A 20,613-nucleotide genomic window follows, 5' to 3' on the forward strand; every position below is an offset into this window, starting at 1 on the left:
CCCTGGTGGTTGGCTGGGTGTTGGGTACGGGAAAGTTTTCCCCCATCCCGCAACCTTCCAACCATCGAAACGAAAACCGTGCCAGTGGGACTGGTAGCGGATTTTTTTTACCGTGGACTCCGCGTGTGTACGTACGCCTTCGGTTGATTGTTTCGGGTCGATCTTGCGGATGGTTGCAATTTTTTTTTTTTTTGGCTAATTTATGCATTTCCAATTTCGGTGAGTAAGGTTTGCCATCCATTTGTGCACAGAAAAACATGCCAACACGCGTTGAGCGGTTCACGGGTTTCGCTAGGCGGAGAGAAGTTTGTGGGAAGTTTTGCTTCGGTAAGGTAAAGGAAGTGAACAAGAAGAAGTGGCAAGAAATTGTAAAGTGCGACAATTTGGCTAGCATGAATTGCTTCTGTCCTTCTTTGTGCGATTCATTTAGTTCGTTCACTGGTTGGAGGAAGAATTAATTACCATTTGCTAGATGCATAGTTTATGCTAATTTCTTCATTTTATTCATTACACGAAGGGAGATCCGTTTGGAATACATTTTAAAGTAGTTTTTTTTTTCACGAAATTTATGTTGAATTGCTCGAGAAGAACATGTTTGAAATAGCTTATAATCATCTTATTATCAGAAGGCGATTCATAAAGAAACTAAGCTCATTGGATGTTATATTTATTTGGTTTATCATTTTTCAAATAATTTTATATTTCTTATTTAATTCTTGTGAACTGTTTTTGTTCCTGAACTAATTATTGATCTGCTTTCACCATGTTTTGTCTGAGTCTATAGCAATCAATAGTTCCAAAGAAAGTCGTAGTTTCGTTGCTTTTTGTAAGAAAGCGCTTCTGAAAGTAACGAAACGCTCCACATTGAGATGTATTTTTATTTTACTGCTTGAAGTTTACAATTGCAACGATCATTTTTGTTTTTCTCACGTTAAAAAATATTTTCTTTCATTTTCTATTCTTGCTGATTATATTAGAAAACAACAACAGAGTAAGCGGTGCGTTAAGAAACGTTTGTACTTTTTATTAGTTGCACTACTATTACAATTTCTGGTTTTTGAAAGGCACATACAGTGAGTGCTTAATGAGCGCGCCTCATACAAAAGAAAATCCAAACGTATCCTTTCCCATCACTAAGAGCTTTTTCCCAATTCCTCTTTGTAGTTAAACCAATCGACGTTGATAGCATCCAGAATCTAACCCGTCAGCATACAGAAGTTCTATGCAATAACAGAAATTTCAGTTAGTATACACGTTCTAGGTCGTATGGGTGTTAACAGTTTGTAAACCATAGCAGTAGAATAGTGCCTCTAGGAGCTGCTGTGCAGAGAAAAGCCACTGTCCACTGTTGTTTTACTTCAATTGCACCAACACCATGAAGTACGTAACAACCGCTCCAAGAACCTGACGAAAGAGGAAGGCAAACAAATGTGAGTCAAACATCAGATCAAACGCTATTCTTGTTTGCATAAGCTTGACGGTGACTTCGTCTGCCTGTCCCATTCCCGAACCTCTTTTCCGCACTTACCGAAGCAAACAGATCGAGTGAAACGGTGAAAAACTTGGCTCCGGAAATGGTCATCGCCTTCTGGCACTGTTGGCAAACGATCTGGACGAAGGTTTTTGCCTCCTCGGAACCATCGTACCAGTGACACGAGTAGGCCGCCTCCATCACGGATGAACTCTGGGGAGCGAAGAGGCGAGGTGATTCACGCCGAGATTCAAAATGGAATAATGAAAATGTGACGGAATCGGCTTTGTGATGCAAATATGCGATGAAAACTTTGGGAGGAAAAAAAAACGATTCGTACCTCCTCGATGAGTCGATTGCCAAAGATGCAGAAGAGGAAAACCTGAGCCAAGGCGTAGCACAAATATCCGATTACGGTCAATCCGTACACGTTGACACCGTCGATTTTGGTAGCCTGGTAGGCGAGCAGTGTCAGCTTGATGGTGGAGGTCAGCATGTGCAGTAGCAGGGCGGGTCCGTACGTATCTCCGATAGCCGAAACGAGCCTGTAGCGTGAAGTCAAAACAAGTCGAAGGACGAAAAACCAAATCAAACCAAAACCATAAAGCAATACGCATTGAAATACGAAGGATGTTCTTTTTTTTTCGATTCGTTCTATTCCAACGCGAACCATCCTCTCCCCGGGGTTTGTCCTGCTAGTCCGGAAATTGAATGTCGCAAGGTGAACAGGTGAATAATAAAAATATTAATCAAATCATGCATGATCGATTGAAAGACAGACAGACAGAGCCATTGACTGTTTGTATTCAAATAGGCGTAACAATTTGCAAGCGCTGGGGATCGCAAAAAGGCTTCATTCCTCGGGAAAGGAAATTGAATGCCTGCTCCTGCCATTACGTTTATAATCGATCATTCAGCGTACGCACAGAACCGTGCGCTAAACATCGTAGCAACGGAATGGGAGGAAGGCCAGTGAGGTGGAAATGATAACATTTGTATTGTGTTTGAAACATTAGAATTCGTAGAACACACACTTCGCTGCAGCTGGTGTTGTGGCGCTGCTGGTTTGGCCGAAGAAGAGCAGCCTGAAATTGAATTTGTGTTCGGGATTGAATTCCAGATGGGCATCGAATGTTTGGCGCATTTGGAGATGTTGTTGCTTGCGGAATGAAAATACGAAAATCGAGCACATCAACATCATGGTTCGATGGTTTGTGTGTATCGATGATGTGGTCTGAGAACAGAAGCTGCTGAAATTGTGCTGAAATTGGAGATTATTCAATAAGGTTCGCCCTTTTATGTGTCAAATGACCGACGAACATGTAGCAGTGTTTGGGTGTTTAATTTTGTTACAAAATTTGGGAGGTATCATTGCGTTAGAAATGATCAGGTTTGAGATTGGTGTGTTTTCGCAGTGGAATGGAAATTAAATTAATTATACCGTTGCTGACTGGTACATCCTCGCAGTGATTTCTTGCCAAAGAAACATTTAAATTTGTATGTATGGGAGTGTACAGTTCAGTAGATACCGATTTTCCGTTTAGCTTTCGTGGCCATAATGAAGACAAAATGCATTCATTCATGCGTATTATTGCATATTTTAACTCTTTTTTTTAGTATATTTTAATGCGTCTATTCTAAGGGGTTTTTGGCAGCATAATGGAAAAAGATTGTCCATTTTTCTCTTAGTAACTTCACAATTCTTTTTATTGATTTCACGACCAATAAGGTTAAGCTGCCCGTAAGAAGACTTGCTAATCTTTTTTACTTCCTCTTCATCTTCTTTACTTAACAAATTTTCTAGGTCACACAGACAATTGAATCGGCTTACTAGACTTTCTGATACCACTTATTTGTCTAGTCAGTCCTCACTATGGTCTGGATAGGATCCGGACGGTCCGAAGTCGCTGTCGACTCATCACCGGACTGTTCCTACTAACAAATTTATTTATTTTATCAACTCAAACAGTTGGTCAATTGGCAATCAAGACCAGTACAGTCTTTCATTCTTCTTGTTTAATCAACCCTTATCAAGAAAAGAAGAATATCTAGTTAAAAAAGCTTGATAGGCTCAATTTGAAAATTGCATACAGTTAGGCGTACATTACAAATCTATCTTAGCACATTCCTCATTCATATCCCAACCACGCTGAGGTTTTTGTCCATTAGTTGAACACAATGCCCAAAACACGTCAATGTGCATCCTGTCATGAAGATTGTAGCAATGGAATTAATGTTATTTTCATAACATGTGTAATGCGTTCTTAGAATTCCAAACAATCTCCAAACACAATCACACTTCGTGGCACACCTCATTCACCCTTTTTCTCGAACAATTCTGATTAAAGTCCTATTTTTCTAATTGCAACCGAAAGCTCCAAACCGCCGCAAACACGTACAAACGTTGCAGGCGCTTTGTTTTGTATTTTCGGTTCACCCGGGAAAAACCTTTCCGATTCGTTGCACTCACTTTCGAGCGGAAGAAACTCACCGCAAGGCACAAGGCTTAAGGAAAGCTGACGAAAGCATCGCGAACACAACGACGCGTTGATGCGGTCGTGGGAAAATCGTGCACATTGAATTAACACACAGCCGCACAGACACACGAAGCCGACACATTCAAATCACGGCGCCCTGTGGTGCTGCGGGTTGCGAATGAATGTTCCTGTTTTCGGTTAAATATTGCTGCCGGGGTGTGTATGTTGTAGGTCTTGGAAACGGAACGCGCGCCTGTTGGGTAGTAATGGGTTGAGAAAAGTCTCATCCACCAGCATCGAGACGAGGTAACGAAGAACGATATGTTCTGAATTCTTCCGTGCAGTGTGCACTGTTGTGGGGTTTTGTTTGAATAGAAATTGTTGATGTTTGCTGGCGGCGATGGGGGAGCTTCAGCATCGCTGGATGGTAACACGCGCAAGGAAGTGAAACCATGTTTTGTGCTAGCTCATCGCTTCAGGCCAACCCTTAGATGAATGCTTGAGACGGGTGGCGCGTTGTTGAGGTGCGCCACTCAAAAAGGGATTTTCTTTACATTTGGCGTGCTCATTTTCTGGCTCGTTTCGATTGCGTAATGCCATACGGCTTGCGAAGCGACAGAATGCAAAACAAAGCAACAAAACTGAAGAGAGAACAGCAGCGAATGAAGCCTGCCTTAAATCTGTCGTACGGCTCATTTTACATGCATGGATGCCGAGCTTAGCGAGTGTTCTGTAGGTTCCTGCGCCAGCGGGTAGTAGTGGTAAACAGGTTCAATAAAATAAGAGAGTGAACACTAAAACACTGCGGTTGGTGTATTTGTGAGTGAAGAAAGGAAAAATTACATCGTCGCATGCGGGAAACGAGCAAGAAACACGACCCGTCTCGGAAAGCCACACCACACAAGAAACCGTTGCAGGAAGGCCAGAATAAAACTCATCAGTAGGAAAACATCACAATTTAATGGCATTTCCAGTTTAAAACACTTGTTAAAAGTCGCCAAGAGTGGGTTGTTAGAACAAATTGCCCTCGAATTGCATAACTTTGGGCGTAGTTTTCTATTCGCCGTTTTGTTTTCCAAACTGTTGTTAGCGATATACGCCAAAAAGTATGCAATTTGCAGCACATGATGAGTTAGCTTTGTATTTTCCTCAATCAAGTTGGATCTTTTTTTGTCACAAAGAAACAAAGAATTATTGATGAAATCTCGATACCCATCGTTGAATAAATAAATTTCTCCAATGTCCCTGCGTGAAAGGCGCCAAAGTGACTATCATCTCAAGACACGAAAAGTGGGTCATCGATAAGGATCTTCCGCAAAAAACAGGCTCCTCCATTGGTATCCGTGATCCGGATAACTGGCGGTGGATACGTTGTGGTGTTGTGGACAAAAACAGCGAGTTATTCTCTGGTGTGTTTGTGTGCGCGTTTGTATAGTATTACAAAATCAAGTCAATGTCTAACGAAATTTACAGCTGTATTAGCTACGGCAGCTGGTGATGCCGACACTGTAATCCTCGCCAGACAAGTCATCGCGTCCGGATGATTCAATTTGCTTCTACCGCCAGCTGAAATCTAAACGTTTTTCGCTTTCCTTGCACGTTTACGGTCTCTCCGGTACGGGTGGTAATGGAAACCGTCAGCGATTTATGGAACCCGAAGAAATCACACAATTCCCGATACCTAATCCCGCGTCCAGACGCGCGCGCGCCCTCTCTTCGTTGAGGTCAGCCGGAGCTTGTGCGGGTCAGAGAAAGGGAATCCGCTTCTGATGTCGCGGCAACGGCAAGAGGTTCCCGCAGGTTTAGCAGGATGAAAAATCTCCGCTCTTCGGGCGACTCGTCCTCTTCACTCTCTCTCTCTCTCGTCTCACACAAAGGACGATAAACTTCAAATTGGTAGATTGGTGAAATGGGATTTCGGGAGCTTTGTGAACCGATTTAAGCATGTTTAGTGGAAAATCGATACGGGTGAGCTCCAGGAAAGAGGAAAAACTTCCAATACGGCGCGGGCTCGCAAAGTCATGCTAACGTATGCTTTTTCGATAGGGTGAAAGCCTTCGGGCAAGGCTTTGGCGCGTATCTCATCTTAAGGCTTGTTCAGGGGTTTGTTTGGATGATTGGGATTTTAGAGTAAAGGGTTGAATATTTGGATTTTGATGAGCTTAAAATAGGATGATTAGAAAAAATCGTGTATTTTTTTACATACTTTGTAAAAGGAAGGTTTAAAAACAGTCTAAAATTTAGACGACCGTAACAAGTAACAAAAAACTTTTGTGCGGAAATGTACCACACCTGAAGAATTACCTACCGTACGACGTGCTTGTGCCGCTCGACCCAATACTTGATAGCGCTGCGAACCATCATTTCCTGCTTCCGGGTAAGCCCGTTCGGATTTCCGTTCCTGCCATTCTCGTCGAACGTTTGCAGCGTGGACGGTGCACGGAACTGGGCGCCCCAGTCGGCCTTCGAGCTGTAGATGCCGCTCAGATCAAAGTCCTTAACGTCGGGATCCTTTTCTGCATGTTGTTGTTGCGTTGGTTGGAATAGAGTGAGAGCAATCGAGGACAATGTAACAATCAAAAACCACCAACCAGCAAGGAGCAATCTTAAAATGACGTGCTCTCTCTCGAATGTAAGCGAATGGCTGCACAAGGCAAAGCGAAAACCTCGAATCCCGGAAACAGAGCAAAACCACTTCCGAGATGCAAAGTACGAAAGAAGAAGTAAACACGAAATGGCTACTTAGGCTGAGGGATTATGCTAAGAAAAAAAAACTCGCGATTTTAAAAAAAGCTTAAGGAAAGATCTAAAGGAGAATATTTTTAGAGTCGTTGATGCTTTGTATAGGAGAGAGAGAAGTAAGGAGAGTCTTCTGGAGGTCCTTTTTTTGCTGTTTAAGATTTTAAAATTACAGGAGTAGGAATGTGACAGAGAAAAGTCCTTAAAAATCTTTCCTAGCATTTCTCTTCTGTATAAATTTGGAGATGCCGGGTATCGATCCCGGTACCTCTCACATGCTAAGCGAGCGCTCTACCATCTGAGCTACATCCCCATGTGGTGAATGGTGATCGTTGATAGGCCTAAATAAGCTACCGTTTCATGTCCACATTCATTCGGTCATGCACAGTAAAGCTCCCTACGAAGGAGTTGGTGAACGACATAAACACGGTAAATTACATTGGCCTTAAGCTCTACATGTGTGTGTATGTGTATGTGGGTTCGGTGTGCGCAAAGGTGGGATAAACACTAAAGCTGATAATAAACTAGCACCGATCGGTCTGCTGTTTCCCTCCCAAGCTGGCTACACTACTGGCATGAATCGCAAATCAGAAAATAGCTATAAAAGAACACACAAAACCACTCTTTTAAATCCTCGTTGTCGTCGTGAAGCCGAGACGAGATGAAAGTAAGCGAGAGAGAACTAAAACATGAACCGACAAGCACCGTGATACACTTGTGCACAGATGCAAATGGGAAGCGAGCGAAAGGGCCACGGGTTTTTTAATATGCATTTCGCGTCGTATGCTTTGGGTGGGCACGCTTGCGGGCGCGGTTAGCTCTCCCAACGGTGGCCACTTTCGATGCGAGAGTTAAACGATTTTTGACAGTGCGGTGCTTGATTGCGCCAAGAGACATTAAACAATTTGCATTGATTTTAAACAATGTTTCAAACATCAACAAAAAATGTAAATAATCGTGTGAAATTAAAAGCGTAAGTAAACAAAAAAAGCCACATCAATTGACCAGGTTTCCAGGTGCTTACAACTATAGCACTGCACTGTACCCGACTATCCGGTGCGCTACATGAGCTTTCCCATCCCGACCGCTTTCCACGTGGACGTGCAAAATCTATTTTTAAACTTCAATTTATTTGTTGCTTTTGCTCGACTTTGCTTTCGCTCTGTTTCTCGTGCTACATCCGTCCGACAGACGACGACGACGACGACGACGACGACGAGGATTGTTTTATCATTCTGTTTCTCTTCCGGGCCATCCGCCCCAGTTCCGGGCGTGTTTCATTTCCCCTTCCTGTGAAAAGTCCTGTGCAGCCTGGCTGTGTATCGTTTTGGGGACGAATATATGCGGATGATGTGTTTTTTTTTTGTCTGTGTGTTTCGTCCACCAATACTGTCCCCACGTAACTTTCCCGCGTGCTCTAAGGTCATTGGAAGTGGTAGTGGTCCGACTCGTACGTACCTTCGTTGATGATCAGTTCCGATTTGGAGCCGGCTGAAATTGCGCGGAACAGTGCCGCCGAGTTGGGCCGGTAGGTGTCTAGTGAGGCGGAAAGCTCCATCAGCGGTCGCATGATTCCCTGCGAGCGTGTGTGATAAAGACAGAGCACGATGGGGAGTTTTTTTATTATTATCGTTAGCACTATGTCGATAAGGATGATGCTGAACGAAGGAGACGATAAAATCGACCGTACGCGCCCTAGCGAGCAAGTAGCGAGTAACGGTGTATGTGTGTGTGTATGCAGCCCTACCTTCAAGTGTTGCAGCTGCTCGCAGGCCAACAGCAACCAGGAACAGAACATCACATCCGCGAGATTACTCTGGACCATCGAAAACAGCAGGAAGTAAATCTGTGAAGCATAAAATGTTGTAAAACTACGGCACTGTGTGTGCGATTCCATCCAGCTTGCTACTACGGTGGCGATGGGAGAGATTTCGCTTGTCCTGGGATGGATCATCCCGACGGCGTGGGGTGTGTGGTGCATCTTCAACGAGCTCGATTCGCCGTAGGAGTGGTAGGATAGATTGATGAGGGTAATATTGGAGTGTTTAGCCGCGATAGACCACCAAAATCGACCATCGGGATCTGCCTGCCTGCCTGCCTGCCTGTGCGGACGCTGGCAGTACGGTTTAGTCAAGCATGAAAAGTCCATTATGTGCTTAAGAGCGGAAATAATATTAAAAACACCCATCAAACTTTATGACGCTCGGAATCAGCCACGCCGTTTGGGAATGCCACCTAGCTATGCATTTCTTAAGCAGGATAGAACTGAGGGAGCTAAGAATCCCACTGGCCAGGACCCAGGATTGTGGGATGGAAACGGTGGGAGAAAAGATATTACTACAGGCTCGCGGACCAATTGCTCGGAAGGCACTTTGTTTTAATGGTAGAGCTGGGCGAGCTTTTTATATTGCTTTTGCGCTAATTAAAATGCACAAACGACTATATTAAAATGTTGGAATAAAGTAATTCGTAGACGCGTGGAAAAAGACGAAAGCGAGGTACACAGCTGTGCAGCAGGTTTTAAGTTATTGTGCATCAATTAATTAAACAGAAGTTTGTCTTAAGTTTCTATGAATATTGCAAACGCACCAAACATCCGCGGGACTCCAACCTCAAAAAATCACCCTCGATCCGTTTAGTGCAGCAGATTGAATGCTGTCAGCCAATTTGGAGCAAACTTGTAACACGAAATGAGCCTGGCAGGAAATAATTGCCATTGTAATTTGCGTCACTTCATCAAAACGCAAAAAGCGCACCATCGTACTGTAGCGTACTGTGGTTGTAAATCCTCCAGCTTAAGTATCGCCGCATTCATCGCACACAAGTAGTACTGCCCGGCTCTCTCTTGGCCACTGGTCGACATTTTCTTTTCCGCCCATCACACGAATCACACTGGCAAAAGCCACCTCGCAAATCATCAGATAATGCCGCCGGACGGGAAATGGTTTGGACATCTTCATAATCGTCGTCGGTCGTCTTTTCTCCCCCGCGGCTTTGTGTGGCTGTGTCTTTGGAGCGTTTTCGAGAGCCTTTTTGGGTGAGGTTGCGAAGCAAAAATCGCGTACAGCGTGGGCCACAATCTTTAAGAGAAGCGTTCGCGTTCTTGACGCTGTTTGACCTTGGTCGAAGTTGAATGCGGATGATTTCCCCGTTGACAGGCTTGTTATTGGAGACAAACAGGCGGTTTTTTCTGTACTTTTTGCATAACCTTAGGCGTTTGGGTTTTGCTTTCTGGTAGTTAAAAGCGCCCAAAGTTATGCAATCGAAAATAGTAGAAATATTCTTCTGTTGTTGAGTTATTTTTATGCGCTATTTTCGTCTCTTTTAGTGCGAAATGGAAAGCGATTGCAAATTCTTGGACACACACTGACAGTACCGTACCAGAGGACAAGTGAACCTTTCACGTCCCATCTCGCTTACCTGGTACGTACCTGGTAGATGAAAGAGAAAATGTACGCCGGTCCGCTCATTGCATTCCACGGATACCAGGACTTGATGGGTAGTCGGGGTATCTCCACCGTGTACGTCTCGTTGGTTTCCTTATCGAGCACATTTTTGACGCTTTCGCCGAAAAACGTTATCGTAACCCAGGCTGTTTATTTATTATTTTTTTTTTTTTGCAGTGCAGAGAGAAGAAACGACAAACCCCAAAAGAAATGAGTAATTTATCGAGAGCAAAGAATGAAAGTAGACCCAAAAGAAGTTAGCTACGGTACACACGCTTCCGACCCAGTGAGCCGTGAAGCGAACCCAGTGGTGACGATAAATCAAACGAAATTTGGCCCACGTGTCTCTCTCCCCGTGTCAGAGACGGGAAGTCAATTATTCTTGAGGGATATTTTATGTCCAGCAGGAACACCGGTCAACCGTGTGAGGTTGATAGTGTTCGGCCGGGTACCTACCTACAACCGAGAGAATTGTGGTAACCATCACCAGCACAAGCAGCTTCCGCATCTTGGCGAGCGCGATCGAATGGTAGCGTGCGTCCGACTCCGCAAACAGCGGATGCGAGTTGGTCTGGTTCCAGATGCCGAGCGTTCGGTAAAAGTTTTCCGAATTGACTGCAAAGTAGATAAACTTCGTGACCGAGTGCGTGAAGAACAGGGTCGTGATCGTGTTAGCGGTCAGCTCATTCACGTCGTCCGCATTCGAGGCCAGATTGCCGAGAATGGCAAAGAACTGCATCAGCACCATGATGAGCGTCCACCAGGAGTATATCTTCCGGATCAGGATCGGGCCGGTGACGTAGCGGAACAGGAAATGGCCGCTCGCCTGCATCAGCCGAATGTTCGGCATAAGGTCAGCCACCAGGCCCACATATTTGGTCGGTTGAACTTGCATCTGAAACGGAACGTCAATAGTCACCGTTATCACCGAAAATGTCACTAATTGATTTATCGATTTTTAGGACACACAGTCGCAAACACATGCCGAGAAAAGTTAAGCCAACTGTATGTGTGTGTTTTCCTGAGCGGACAGCAAACTGACACGGAGAAAACTGGCGAAAAACTCTTTAAGCAAACAGTGCATCCCGTTGGTGGAGCTTAGAGATGTTGACCTGCTTAATTTGGACACAGTTTTAGCATGATTTACGATGAGCAAATATTGAAATTTGTGGAAACTCCGTAGAAGTACGGGAATGTTGAAGTTTTTTGTATTTGAAACGCCCAACAGTATGCAATCTTTTGTCAACAGAAACCCTTTTTTGATTGTTTCAGTCGAGGCTGTCGAATGGCGTTCCGAAGAAGGCTCTGGATAGTTGAAGAGTTAAAACACACATTGCATATCTTCAGGCGTTTACTCTTTTACAACTTGACGTAAAACCGGTAATGGAACACTTTTCATATTACTTCAAAATTCCAACGAGCACAAAAGCATAGTGTAACTTTTTCTTTTCCCTAAGCACAAAGCTCCAATGTTAGGCTTTCACTTGAGCTAGAAATACCTTCCAATATACTTCAAATACTTACGTTGAAATTGTTTACTTATCCGTCACCGCCTAAACACAACGCTCGAATCCTTTCCGCACAAGTACGAAAAAGCACTGCAACTCTGTGTTCGAATTCCGATCAGAAGCTTGTCTGCTTCGCTTGTGTTCCTGTTCACCGTAGTTGCACTATTCAAACCAGTTCCACCAACCGATCAAAACTTTGCCACATTCTGTGCTCTCTACACACAACAGGCGGGAAAGGATCGTGAAGACAAAATAGTTTTCAATTCAATATTGCTTTTTTGCTTCGCTTTGCTTCTTCACCTCCAACAAACCAACAAGTTGATCGCTAAGTTTGGTGCGCTAGAACTTCACCACTATAATCTTTCACGCTCACAACCAACAGCACCAGAGATTGTTGCAAGGCAATGTGCGTTCACGTACACAAGAGCACAAAATATCCAATCGCTATTTTGTGACACAAAACTTAACCTATCTCACCGGTAGGGAACCCGCTTTATGATGAGGCTGATAGATTGAGAGTTTCACTAGCGTTTCAATCGGATGTGCTTTCACGAATCGTACACGATCGACTTGATACGTCCGTTCCGCTCAACGTATCAATCGAATGTAAGATGGGCGATAATAGTATGGGATCATCCTGGGCACGGGTGCTACGTTCTTGTCCTTGGACGCTTACGTGGCCGTCAGGAATACGTTGCACGTTTTGCTGTCTATCCTCAGTACACATGCACCAACCGCGGTAGCGGGGGAACTACTGGGAGGGAATCATCTTCAGAAACGTACCGGGAGTGAACATCTGTTCCGTCTGGGTAGCTAATAGTGGTATTTTCCCATCACCTATCCTGTGTGGTTTGCTGTGCCGTGGGGAGTTTTAGGTGCGTTAATCTTTTATGCTAACAACTCCAACACGCCACACCACACAATTTCTTTCACATTGCGCCAAGATCGATAAGGCAGCGGTACATAAAGAAGGGGTGTCTTAAAGAGACATTTTTGCCACGTAAAAGGGGTTGGCTGCTATTCGTTCTTCACCTTGTGCATGTGGAAGAGGTGATATCCCTCCTGACATTGGCAAAGGACCCTAGAAGTAAGGTCAACCGAACGGCAAAAAAGCATTACAAATAATAGTATTTTAAACTTTTGCTTTAAGCACTAAAGACTTGGCAAAGATGGCTGCTTAGTAGCTGCGCCATATTTGTCACCGGACGCTGATCCCACGATTAAATATGCATCGCTGTCACGCTGCCACAGCAAAACTGGACACGTGGCTAGAATTAGAACGCGTGCCTTATCGTTGGCTATTGAAAAAAATAGGGTCATCACAATAGAGGGGAACAAAAAAAAAACAAAAAAGATATTAGAACAATAATGTACCCAATTTACTGTCGACTGGTCCCGTATTGATGCCACAGCGATAAGTGTCGTCGAAGAAAAAACGGACCTTAAAAAGAGGCCCCCTTTAGCTGGGTCTGACGTAAGCAACGCTTTTAAAATTAAAACTCATCCAACCAGTCGACACCATTCTAAACGAACGACCTTTACCTTGAGAAGAGGGCTTTGTGATGATGAAAAATGAGACAATAATTTCCCACCCAGGCACAAAGAAGACAGGCTGGTACGAAGGGACAACGATCACACTAAATTGTCGTGCTTAACAGAACGCTTATCACCCCAAACCCGGTCGTCTGTGTGTGTGATTAAAGTTTTTGTATGTGCGAGAGAGAGAACAAACGGAAGAGAAGGTACGAGACACAGGAAGGAACACAACCATTTAGGACCTTCACACTTGGTTGCTTCTGCCCCGGCGCCTGCCAGAGCTTAAATAGGCATATTTTATACACCTCAGCTCAGAACGATCGGTGAGGAAAAAACGGTGTAGGACAAAAATGAGGCAGAGCACACATGCTGGAAGAAAGAAAAAAGAAAAGAAAAACCCATCCGGGACATTGTTCTCTACCGTTTTTTGGGAAGAACACGGACTGGTGGCAAGCACTGAAGGGCTCGCCTGTGTCTTGTAACTTTCACTTTCCACTTTCCTTCGAGGTGAAGAGATATAAACGATGTGTGGACGACAGGGCGTTAGTTTTACGAGACACTTGAAGCTCGAAGGCTCGAAACTATCCCGTACCCGGCTGGTGGAGAAGAACGTAAGAGTGTGCTGACGTGTCGTAAAGGGAATCTGTATCTGTCAACAGGAAGAGCGGAGATCATCGTACCGTGTGGCTTTGTATGTACGTATCCTTCAGTGTCTCGAGGAAAGGAAAAACAAGAAGGACACACATTATCCTTTCATCGCACATTCGTTTTGTGAGGATCGGAATGTGTGCTTCTTTGAGGACGATATTAAATCAAGAATTGCGAGTCGTCGGGGATCGGGGAATGATAAGCTCTCGCGCAGTAATATTCGCGTCTTCCCTACCTCGTCTGGGTGCGTTTTTGAGACGCCATTTTAATTAAACCCATAATTGATTTCGCTATCCCACCGCGATACGGTGGGCGTTGAATCAAGCTCACCACAGTCACACACACATACACTCATTAATCAAAGCGTCATATTTGCCCTGTGTGCCGCCGGTATACCGTTACCGAAGGAAAAGCCGGGAAAAGCATAATAACGATGTTTCAAACTCTTTAAAGGTATGTAGCGACTGTGTATGTATTTAAATTTGCAAGAGAAGAAGTTCGTTAAACGCCGTACGCGTGTCCGTGACCGAACCGTTCGTGAGGGACGTCATTGAACGTATTTTAATGGAAAACATACACTCAGTCTGTGGGACAGGATGTTACGATAAGCCACGAGGGTGGTTTGTTTGAAATTCATTGCTCTCCGAAGGACATTAACTTCGACGGAAAGACATTAAATCTTTTTAATATATTCCATTATAAATTAAAAAAAAGTAGAAAATAGCATCGATATCAAGTAAAGAGACGTTAAAAATCAATTAGTTGGTTCACACCGAAGCACGGCTTTTGCACACCTTCGGCGAACAGCTTCCAAAACAGGCTACAGGTTCGTCTAACCGTTCGAGCCGCTTCATATACTCAGCTGTTTTCCAGGAAAATTGTCGGAAGAAATCTTCATTTTTTCCATTTATTTACATCCTTTTTTTTTTGCTGTTTTTATGCTTTGGCTGGCAGGCAGAACACTAACATCAGTTCCCCGCCTCACTTTTGTGAGATGGTGAGTGACGCGAAAGCACACGGAACTCACTCTCACCTTCTCGGCAAGCCAGCGTAGAGCAGAGTGTGAGGACTCACAAAACTCTCTCTCTCTCTCACTCTCAGGTCGATGATACTTGGGTCGTTCTGAAGCGGGTTCTTGCCCGAAATGCCTTACGCTGTACCATCAAAGCCGTGTCACCGACCAAGCGTACCCGAGCAGGCGAATGCCTGTTCAGTCGAAAATGAACCTTTCCTTTGGTTGGACGCATTGTGGCTTTCGGCGGTACGCGAACGTGTAGTGTGCAGTGTGCGTATGCCAATCGTTGCCACTTACATACCAGCTCATACAGGCATCCAAGCTCACAAATCCCGTGGTGTTGGAGAGCCATTTGTTTTTCGGCATTTGTAATTTGTTTTGTTTTATATAAGTTTTGGTGTCGTCGTCGTTATTTCGCTTTCATCTTTGGAGGCATGCAGGGCCAAATGCTGTGGCTGGTGCGATAGTGTTCTAATCTAAGCATCCAGCGTGCGCGTTCGTGGTTGCTATTGACAGCCGGAAGAGTAGGCGAAACTGAAAGGGTGTTTGGTGTAAATAGAGAAGAGCGCGCGCGAGCGCGAGCGAGAGAGGTTCGATCCGCTCGATGGAGGCGCATGGTGGCTGATGATTTGACCGTTTAGTGGGTGCGATGGTTTTGTTATCAAAATGTGTAGTTACAAACCGACACCTCGGCTTTTTTTTTGTTGTTGTTCTGTTTCCCTTTCCCAACAGGTTCACTGGAGCAGCTATTATCAACAAGTGCAGTGTTGTGAGTTTGGTGGCTTTTTATATACTATCGCAAGGATTAAAGTGAAGTGAAGTGTCAAAAAAAGGGCTTAATCCGTTCGCCTACAGCTGCGAGTGTAAGGATGTTAAGTAAATAAACATAGCTTTAGTGGCAATTTCCCTTCTCATTCCCCCATGCCTCCCACTCCCCGTGGTGTGACTTGCGGTGTTCGACAGGAAAGTGAGAAAGGAAAACATCATCCACCCTGTTGGCACGGGTTGGAATAACAATCTAATTAATCAAACAAACGAGTCTTACCTACCGGGTTTGGTTGGTTGTGTAGCTAGAGGAATTACACCTTGTACGAAATATGAGCACGAACCATTTCCGGTAATCGGCTTACGGCACAAAAAACCAATCGTGTACGTTACGCGGGTGGCTGAGCACGTGGTGCAGGATGCCAATGGAAGCTCCCGATAATAATATTTGGACGCTTTCTCCCGTCGCGAGATACGCTTGCCGCGCTCATCTTCCCGTCCCGGGGCCGGGGTTATGAATAGGGAAAGAAAATATTAAAGGAATTTCACTTGTTCCCGGCATTTAGAACCGAGCCGAAAGGGTGGTTACAGCAAATTGGTCTACCCTTTGGTTCGACCGAACGAGGTGAGCAGACATAGCAGACGCTCACCCGATGACGACGACGACGACGACGTGTCGCTCAGACGACGAACAGACACACTGAGTCACTCACTCTAGGACGACCCCCAGCACACACGATCCCGCACAAAGAAGCATCACGAGGCTGTTATGCAATCACAAGCCAGCGCATATCGGCACGGGGACGTCAGTCGGATAGTTCTTTGGCTGGTGGGTTTTTTGCTTTTGGTGCTTCTATTATGTACCTCTCCAGTCTCCAGGCTCTAGACGCTAGTGTGTGATGGATTTACTTCATCTGTAATGCTTGTTTTTTTGTGAGTATGTTTGGTGCGTGCCGAGGAACCGCGCGCTTCGATGGGATATTTATATTCAAAACAAGCTTTTTGAAGGCAACCAACCACCGCCGATGTGTTATGCCAACAGCATCATATTGTTGCAGGGAAGGAGCTTTGTTAAATGTAAGCTCTCCGTTCTTCTCTGGTACAAGAGCGGTGATTTCGGCTTAGTAGGGGATGTATTAGGACTTGCGTTAAGTAAGGGATGGGATGGGAAATTTAATCATCTTTATTGAGCTTGAAGCTTGACGAGACTAACCCAAGAAGCGGATGATGATGATGAGAATGATGATGATGGTGCTGATAGTCTATATTTCATCTCCAATCATGTCTGCACAATAAATTGCACCGCTTCTGATCCGATGAAGGTCAAGGCCCCCTTTTGTAAGGCAATTTTCTCGATCGCAAAATCCCAAATTATATGCAATGCCTTTTTATCTTTATGGGGCCGGTTCGAGCTTTAATGTACTCCCGTTTTTGTTGTGTTATCATCACACAAACCCCCGCTAGCATCGTACACCGCGATTGGGATTTTAATATTCAATGAACGGGTTCGGAGGCTTGTGTGAGACGTTCCTTGCGTTCCAACGTTGAGAGGCCCGAAATAACTGTCAACGCGAAATGGTTATTTCAGCATCCTTAAGGGAAGCCACGTATGGACGTACGGCTGATCTAATAGGATGCTATGAGCAGACAGAACAGACAACAAGGCAGCGTGATGTGTTTCATGCATTTGAATAGAGGACATGCGTTTGCATGGCGTGTGTTCGTTTGTTGAAGTTGATAGTTGACAAAAAATAAAACACACTCACACACACAATGGTGAATAGCTAGTTGTTTGATAAATTTAACCAATATTTCTCACATGAAGGACGTGACAACGATAAAAACCCACGTACTATTCGTTGATGGAAAGCGTTCGAACGATTGCGATTGCTCTATTGCATAGCTTTAGGCGCACAATATCGTGTACGAACCGATACAGGTTCAAATTTATTAAATTGATCCCTCACTAACCACTACCGGCACAGAGCGATGTAAAGTGAGACATAAATGCTTGGATTAGATGGCATCATGAATCGCATTTCGATTCGCTCAGCACTTCTATTTCCGCATAACCCATTCGTAACGACTTTATCTCATTACCGTAATGGATATGAAATGGCACGTATCGTTTATCAAATGCAAAGGCTGGAACGGCGCGATAAACTGCACTGCGTGGCTATATTGCATTTGAAGCTGAAATCGACGGCTGCTGGATGCAAGTGGACGGCAACCATCAAAGGGATCAAGTTCGAGCCTCGTGTGGCTCTGTAGGCAAGAATGCCGTACACCTTTTGCTGGAGAATTTCATTGCACATTATCCGTTGCACGATTCATGGACACACACACACACACACTCACAGACTATAGCGCTCGGAGCGAAGATTGATAAGTTGACCACTGGCAAGGATCACTGCGCGCTCACTCTCTTTCCCTTCCTCCTTTGGAAGCTACTTACGTTTGATGCTAGCTCTGGCCGATGCCAAACGATGCTTGCCGACATCGAGGATGGACCTTTGTGAACTGACGTACTTGTCCGCCGGCACGGGCCCTGGGCACTCAAAAGGTCCGGAAATCCTTTCATCTAATCATCAGTGCGGATGGATTTTGCAATCAACGCTGTGTACCGTACTGATTACCACGGACAAAACCTCACGTTGTTTGTCCGACGACACCCGCCGGCCGGCTCCTGCCGGTTGTGCCTTTAGTCGATTCTGTCCCGTCCCTTCATCAAAGCGAGTGAAGAGGGTTTCCAGTGCATATCGGCTTGATCGATTGTCCATTTGCCAATGTTTACCAAACAATAATCTTAATCGTTTGATGAACCATGCACAAACTCATACACACACAACCAACCCAGAGCAAAGTGTAAACAAAGTGATGGAAAGTCTCCCCAATGGCACTCAATAATGCTTTTAAAAGATGGCACGTTTGGCTTGAAGCTCGTTTTTCTCGTGCAGCGCCTTCAATCGAACACGTACGGGGTAAGGAAGAAAAGTTTTGCTCCTATCGTAATTGAATATGATTTATTTTTTGCGTTGTGTTAGCACGGAAACGAAGTTTTATTTCATAATCAGTAATGACCGTGCGAGAGTGGATTGAATGTATGCTGATTGTAGAAAAAGTTGTGATTATTATTTGAATGATGTTTATCTATTTTAACTCTGTTTTATGAAATAATATAGAGAAGCTTTCCTTCTCTGTATCTCTGAGTTATCTTGATCCTTCCCAGGATAAGGAAAAGTAACGAACAATGTAATTTTGTCATGAAAATTGCATAACGTTAGCTGTTTTATTACGCCAAATTGCATACTCGGTATCAGCGCCTGAATGTATGCAATCAGAGACAAAAATTCGCCCTTATTCATTACATCTGCCGCAGAAGCAATTGCCGTCTGGCGAATGGCCGTCATTATTCGTAGCCGTCGTTGTTGTTGTTTCATCAAGTTTCATCAAGATTGTCTTGCATCAGGGGGACCATCAAAACAACAGCCCCTGTGTGCCCTTGTTGTTTTGAATCACATCCACCATTCAATGGGATGGCAAACTTTCTTCTCCTTAACCACACATTTTTATCCAGCTTTTACGTGCGGTAATAAAGTTCGCACACTAAAGCGGCCATACGCAGAGAATTTATTTGTTTTCGATGCTACACGTACTTCTTGGCCCTTCCGGTGCTGGGTCTGGGTTAGTTTCAATTATCTTTAGAAAAGGAAAGAAAGAAAAAAGAGCGTCCCACAGTTGGAAGTTGTTTTAGGCACTTTTTGGAAGCCATTTCTCGATCCACAGTTATTTAGTGCTTTGGCTTTGAGTTGCCCCGAAAAACAATAGCTTCCTTGAAGACCTTTTTAGTGTTTGTTGACACATTGTTGCAAAGTGGGTCCCTAACTACTCAAATACTCCGCCCAGGAACGTAACAGTTCGTAACGTTCCAGCCCAACGGATTGATTGAGCAGTTCCGCGGGATGTTAATTAAGTTAATTCTAGTCCAGGGGGATGGTTATCTTTCGCCCGTTACCCGTGAATAAAGTGAAACAAAACCCAATGACAATATGCTGCGGGAACGCTCTTTGTTAGACAGGTTTCAACGAGGGTGAGGTTTTTATCTTGTTCGTGGTTCGGCTGAGTGCTTGTTCGAATGGTGATAAATCATAATCTTCTAAAAAGGAAAAGAAAAGAAGGGAATTAATCGAGTCTATGACTATGGAATTTCGGGTTGAGTTTGGAATACGATTGGGGAGTTAACTCCCACAAAGGCGGCATGATTCCCATTTTACTTTGATTTGATTTTTTTAGCTAGTGCATTGTCCACATATTTGTAACATTTCGAGAGTTCGATATATCCTTTCCGCGTAATTTTAAAGCAAAAATATTCGTCTTGGAGATGCCGGGTATCGATCCCGGTACCTCTCACATGCTAAGCGAGCGCTCTACCATCTGAGCTACATCCCCGTGCGTGCAAACTTTACGCTGCAAATGCTTCAGTTAGCTTCACCATTGGCCTACTTTCACTTTCAAAAAGCCTATTACGATCTCAACTCACCATTAGTGAACGTTCAGCGCGCTGCTGCAGCTCGACATTCAACTTGACCATTCCATCATTCACAAGTGGTGGGACTGTGGCCGGACGATACAAACCAGCAACCAGCAACCAGCGACAACGACGATGACAACAAGCATACCAACTAGCCCACAAGAGGTGTATTTTTAGGTCCTCACTTGCAACCCCGGACATCGGGAACACGGCACTTGTGCACAACGAGTGCTAGCTGGCTTCCCGTTTTTGGAGGGGAGGACTTAGTGGTGTATGTGAACGGGGGGGTCGTTCGGGCACGTAAACATATTTATGCTCGTCAACCGACGATGAGAGCAGTGGTCGGGTGGTACCACAGTACCACTGTAAAGTCGACGACATCCAGCAAAATACGGATGAACTAGAATACGCAAAACAAGCCAAACGATTGAGGCTTGGCATGTGGAAGTGGGAAGAGATTGACTTTCTGCATCTATG

The 20,613-nt window shown here is 44.6% G+C and overlaps 3 protein-coding genes and 2 non-coding genes across 5 annotated transcripts in view; all 5 read right to left on the bottom strand.

The window, feature by feature from the left end:
• Window positions 1–1,463, bottom strand: part of LOC126558950 (dihydropteridine reductase) — a 374,118-nt gene extending 372,655 nt beyond the window's left edge. Inside the window, exon 1 of the mRNA XM_050215042.1 lies at window positions 1,454–1,463. The gene's annotated coding sequence lies outside the window, so the exon portion shown is untranslated. The remainder of the gene's footprint in view (window positions 1–1,453) is intronic.
• The window catches only part of LOC126559214 (UPF0687 protein C20orf27 homolog), a 462,937-nt gene extending 453,447 nt beyond the window's left edge, over window positions 1–9,490 (bottom strand). Inside the window, exon 1 of the mRNA XM_050215340.1 lies at window positions 9,483–9,490. The gene's annotated coding sequence lies outside the window, so the exon portion shown is untranslated. The remainder of the gene's footprint in view (window positions 1–9,482) is intronic.
• Window positions 1,354–11,043, bottom strand: LOC126557903 (odorant receptor coreceptor). Its single transcript, XM_050213814.1, has 8 exons — window positions 10,590–11,043; window positions 10,119–10,279; window positions 8,435–8,533; window positions 8,146–8,263; window positions 6,257–6,464; window positions 1,812–2,016; window positions 1,529–1,684; window positions 1,354–1,404 (listed from the first exon to the last, which is right to left on the bottom strand). Exons 1-8 carry the CDS (start codon window positions 11,026–11,028, stop codon window positions 1,354–1,356), a joined length of 1,437 nt encoding a protein of 478 aa, XP_050069771.1. The 5' UTR covers window positions 11,029–11,043.
• Window positions 6,928–7,000, bottom strand: Trnaa-agc (transfer RNA alanine (anticodon AGC)). The gene has a single exon. It is a non-coding gene; the product is annotated as a tRNA-Ala (tRNA).
• An 8,938-nt stretch (window positions 11,044–19,981) lies between the features above and the next one.
• Trnaa-agc (transfer RNA alanine (anticodon AGC)) lies at window positions 19,982–20,054 on the bottom strand. Its single transcript has one exon. It is a non-coding gene; the product is annotated as a tRNA-Ala (tRNA).
• Between the last annotated feature and the right edge of the window lie 559 nt (window positions 20,055–20,613).

This window comes from Anopheles maculipalpis, chromosome 2RL, assembly GCF_943734695.1.
Source record: "Anopheles maculipalpis chromosome 2RL, idAnoMacuDA_375_x, whole genome shotgun sequence".
Classification (NCBI taxonomy): Eukaryota; Metazoa; Arthropoda; class Insecta; order Diptera; family Culicidae; genus Anopheles; species Anopheles maculipalpis.

Bases quoted from the DNA above. Each gene is read 5' to 3' on its own strand.
- LOC126557903 (XM_050213814.1), bottom strand. From the start codon at position 11,028: ATGCAAGTTCAACCGACCAAATATGTGGGCCTGGTGGCTGACCTTATG. The intron at 8,264-8,434 runs GTAGGGCTGCAT...ACACGCTCGCAG, and splicing joins AGCAGCTGCAACACTTGAAG to GGAATCATGCGACCGCTGAT. The intron at 2,017-6,256 runs GTAGGTAATTCT...TTCACGCTACAG, and splicing joins CGGCACAAGCACGTCGTACG to GCTCGTTTCGGCTATCGGAG.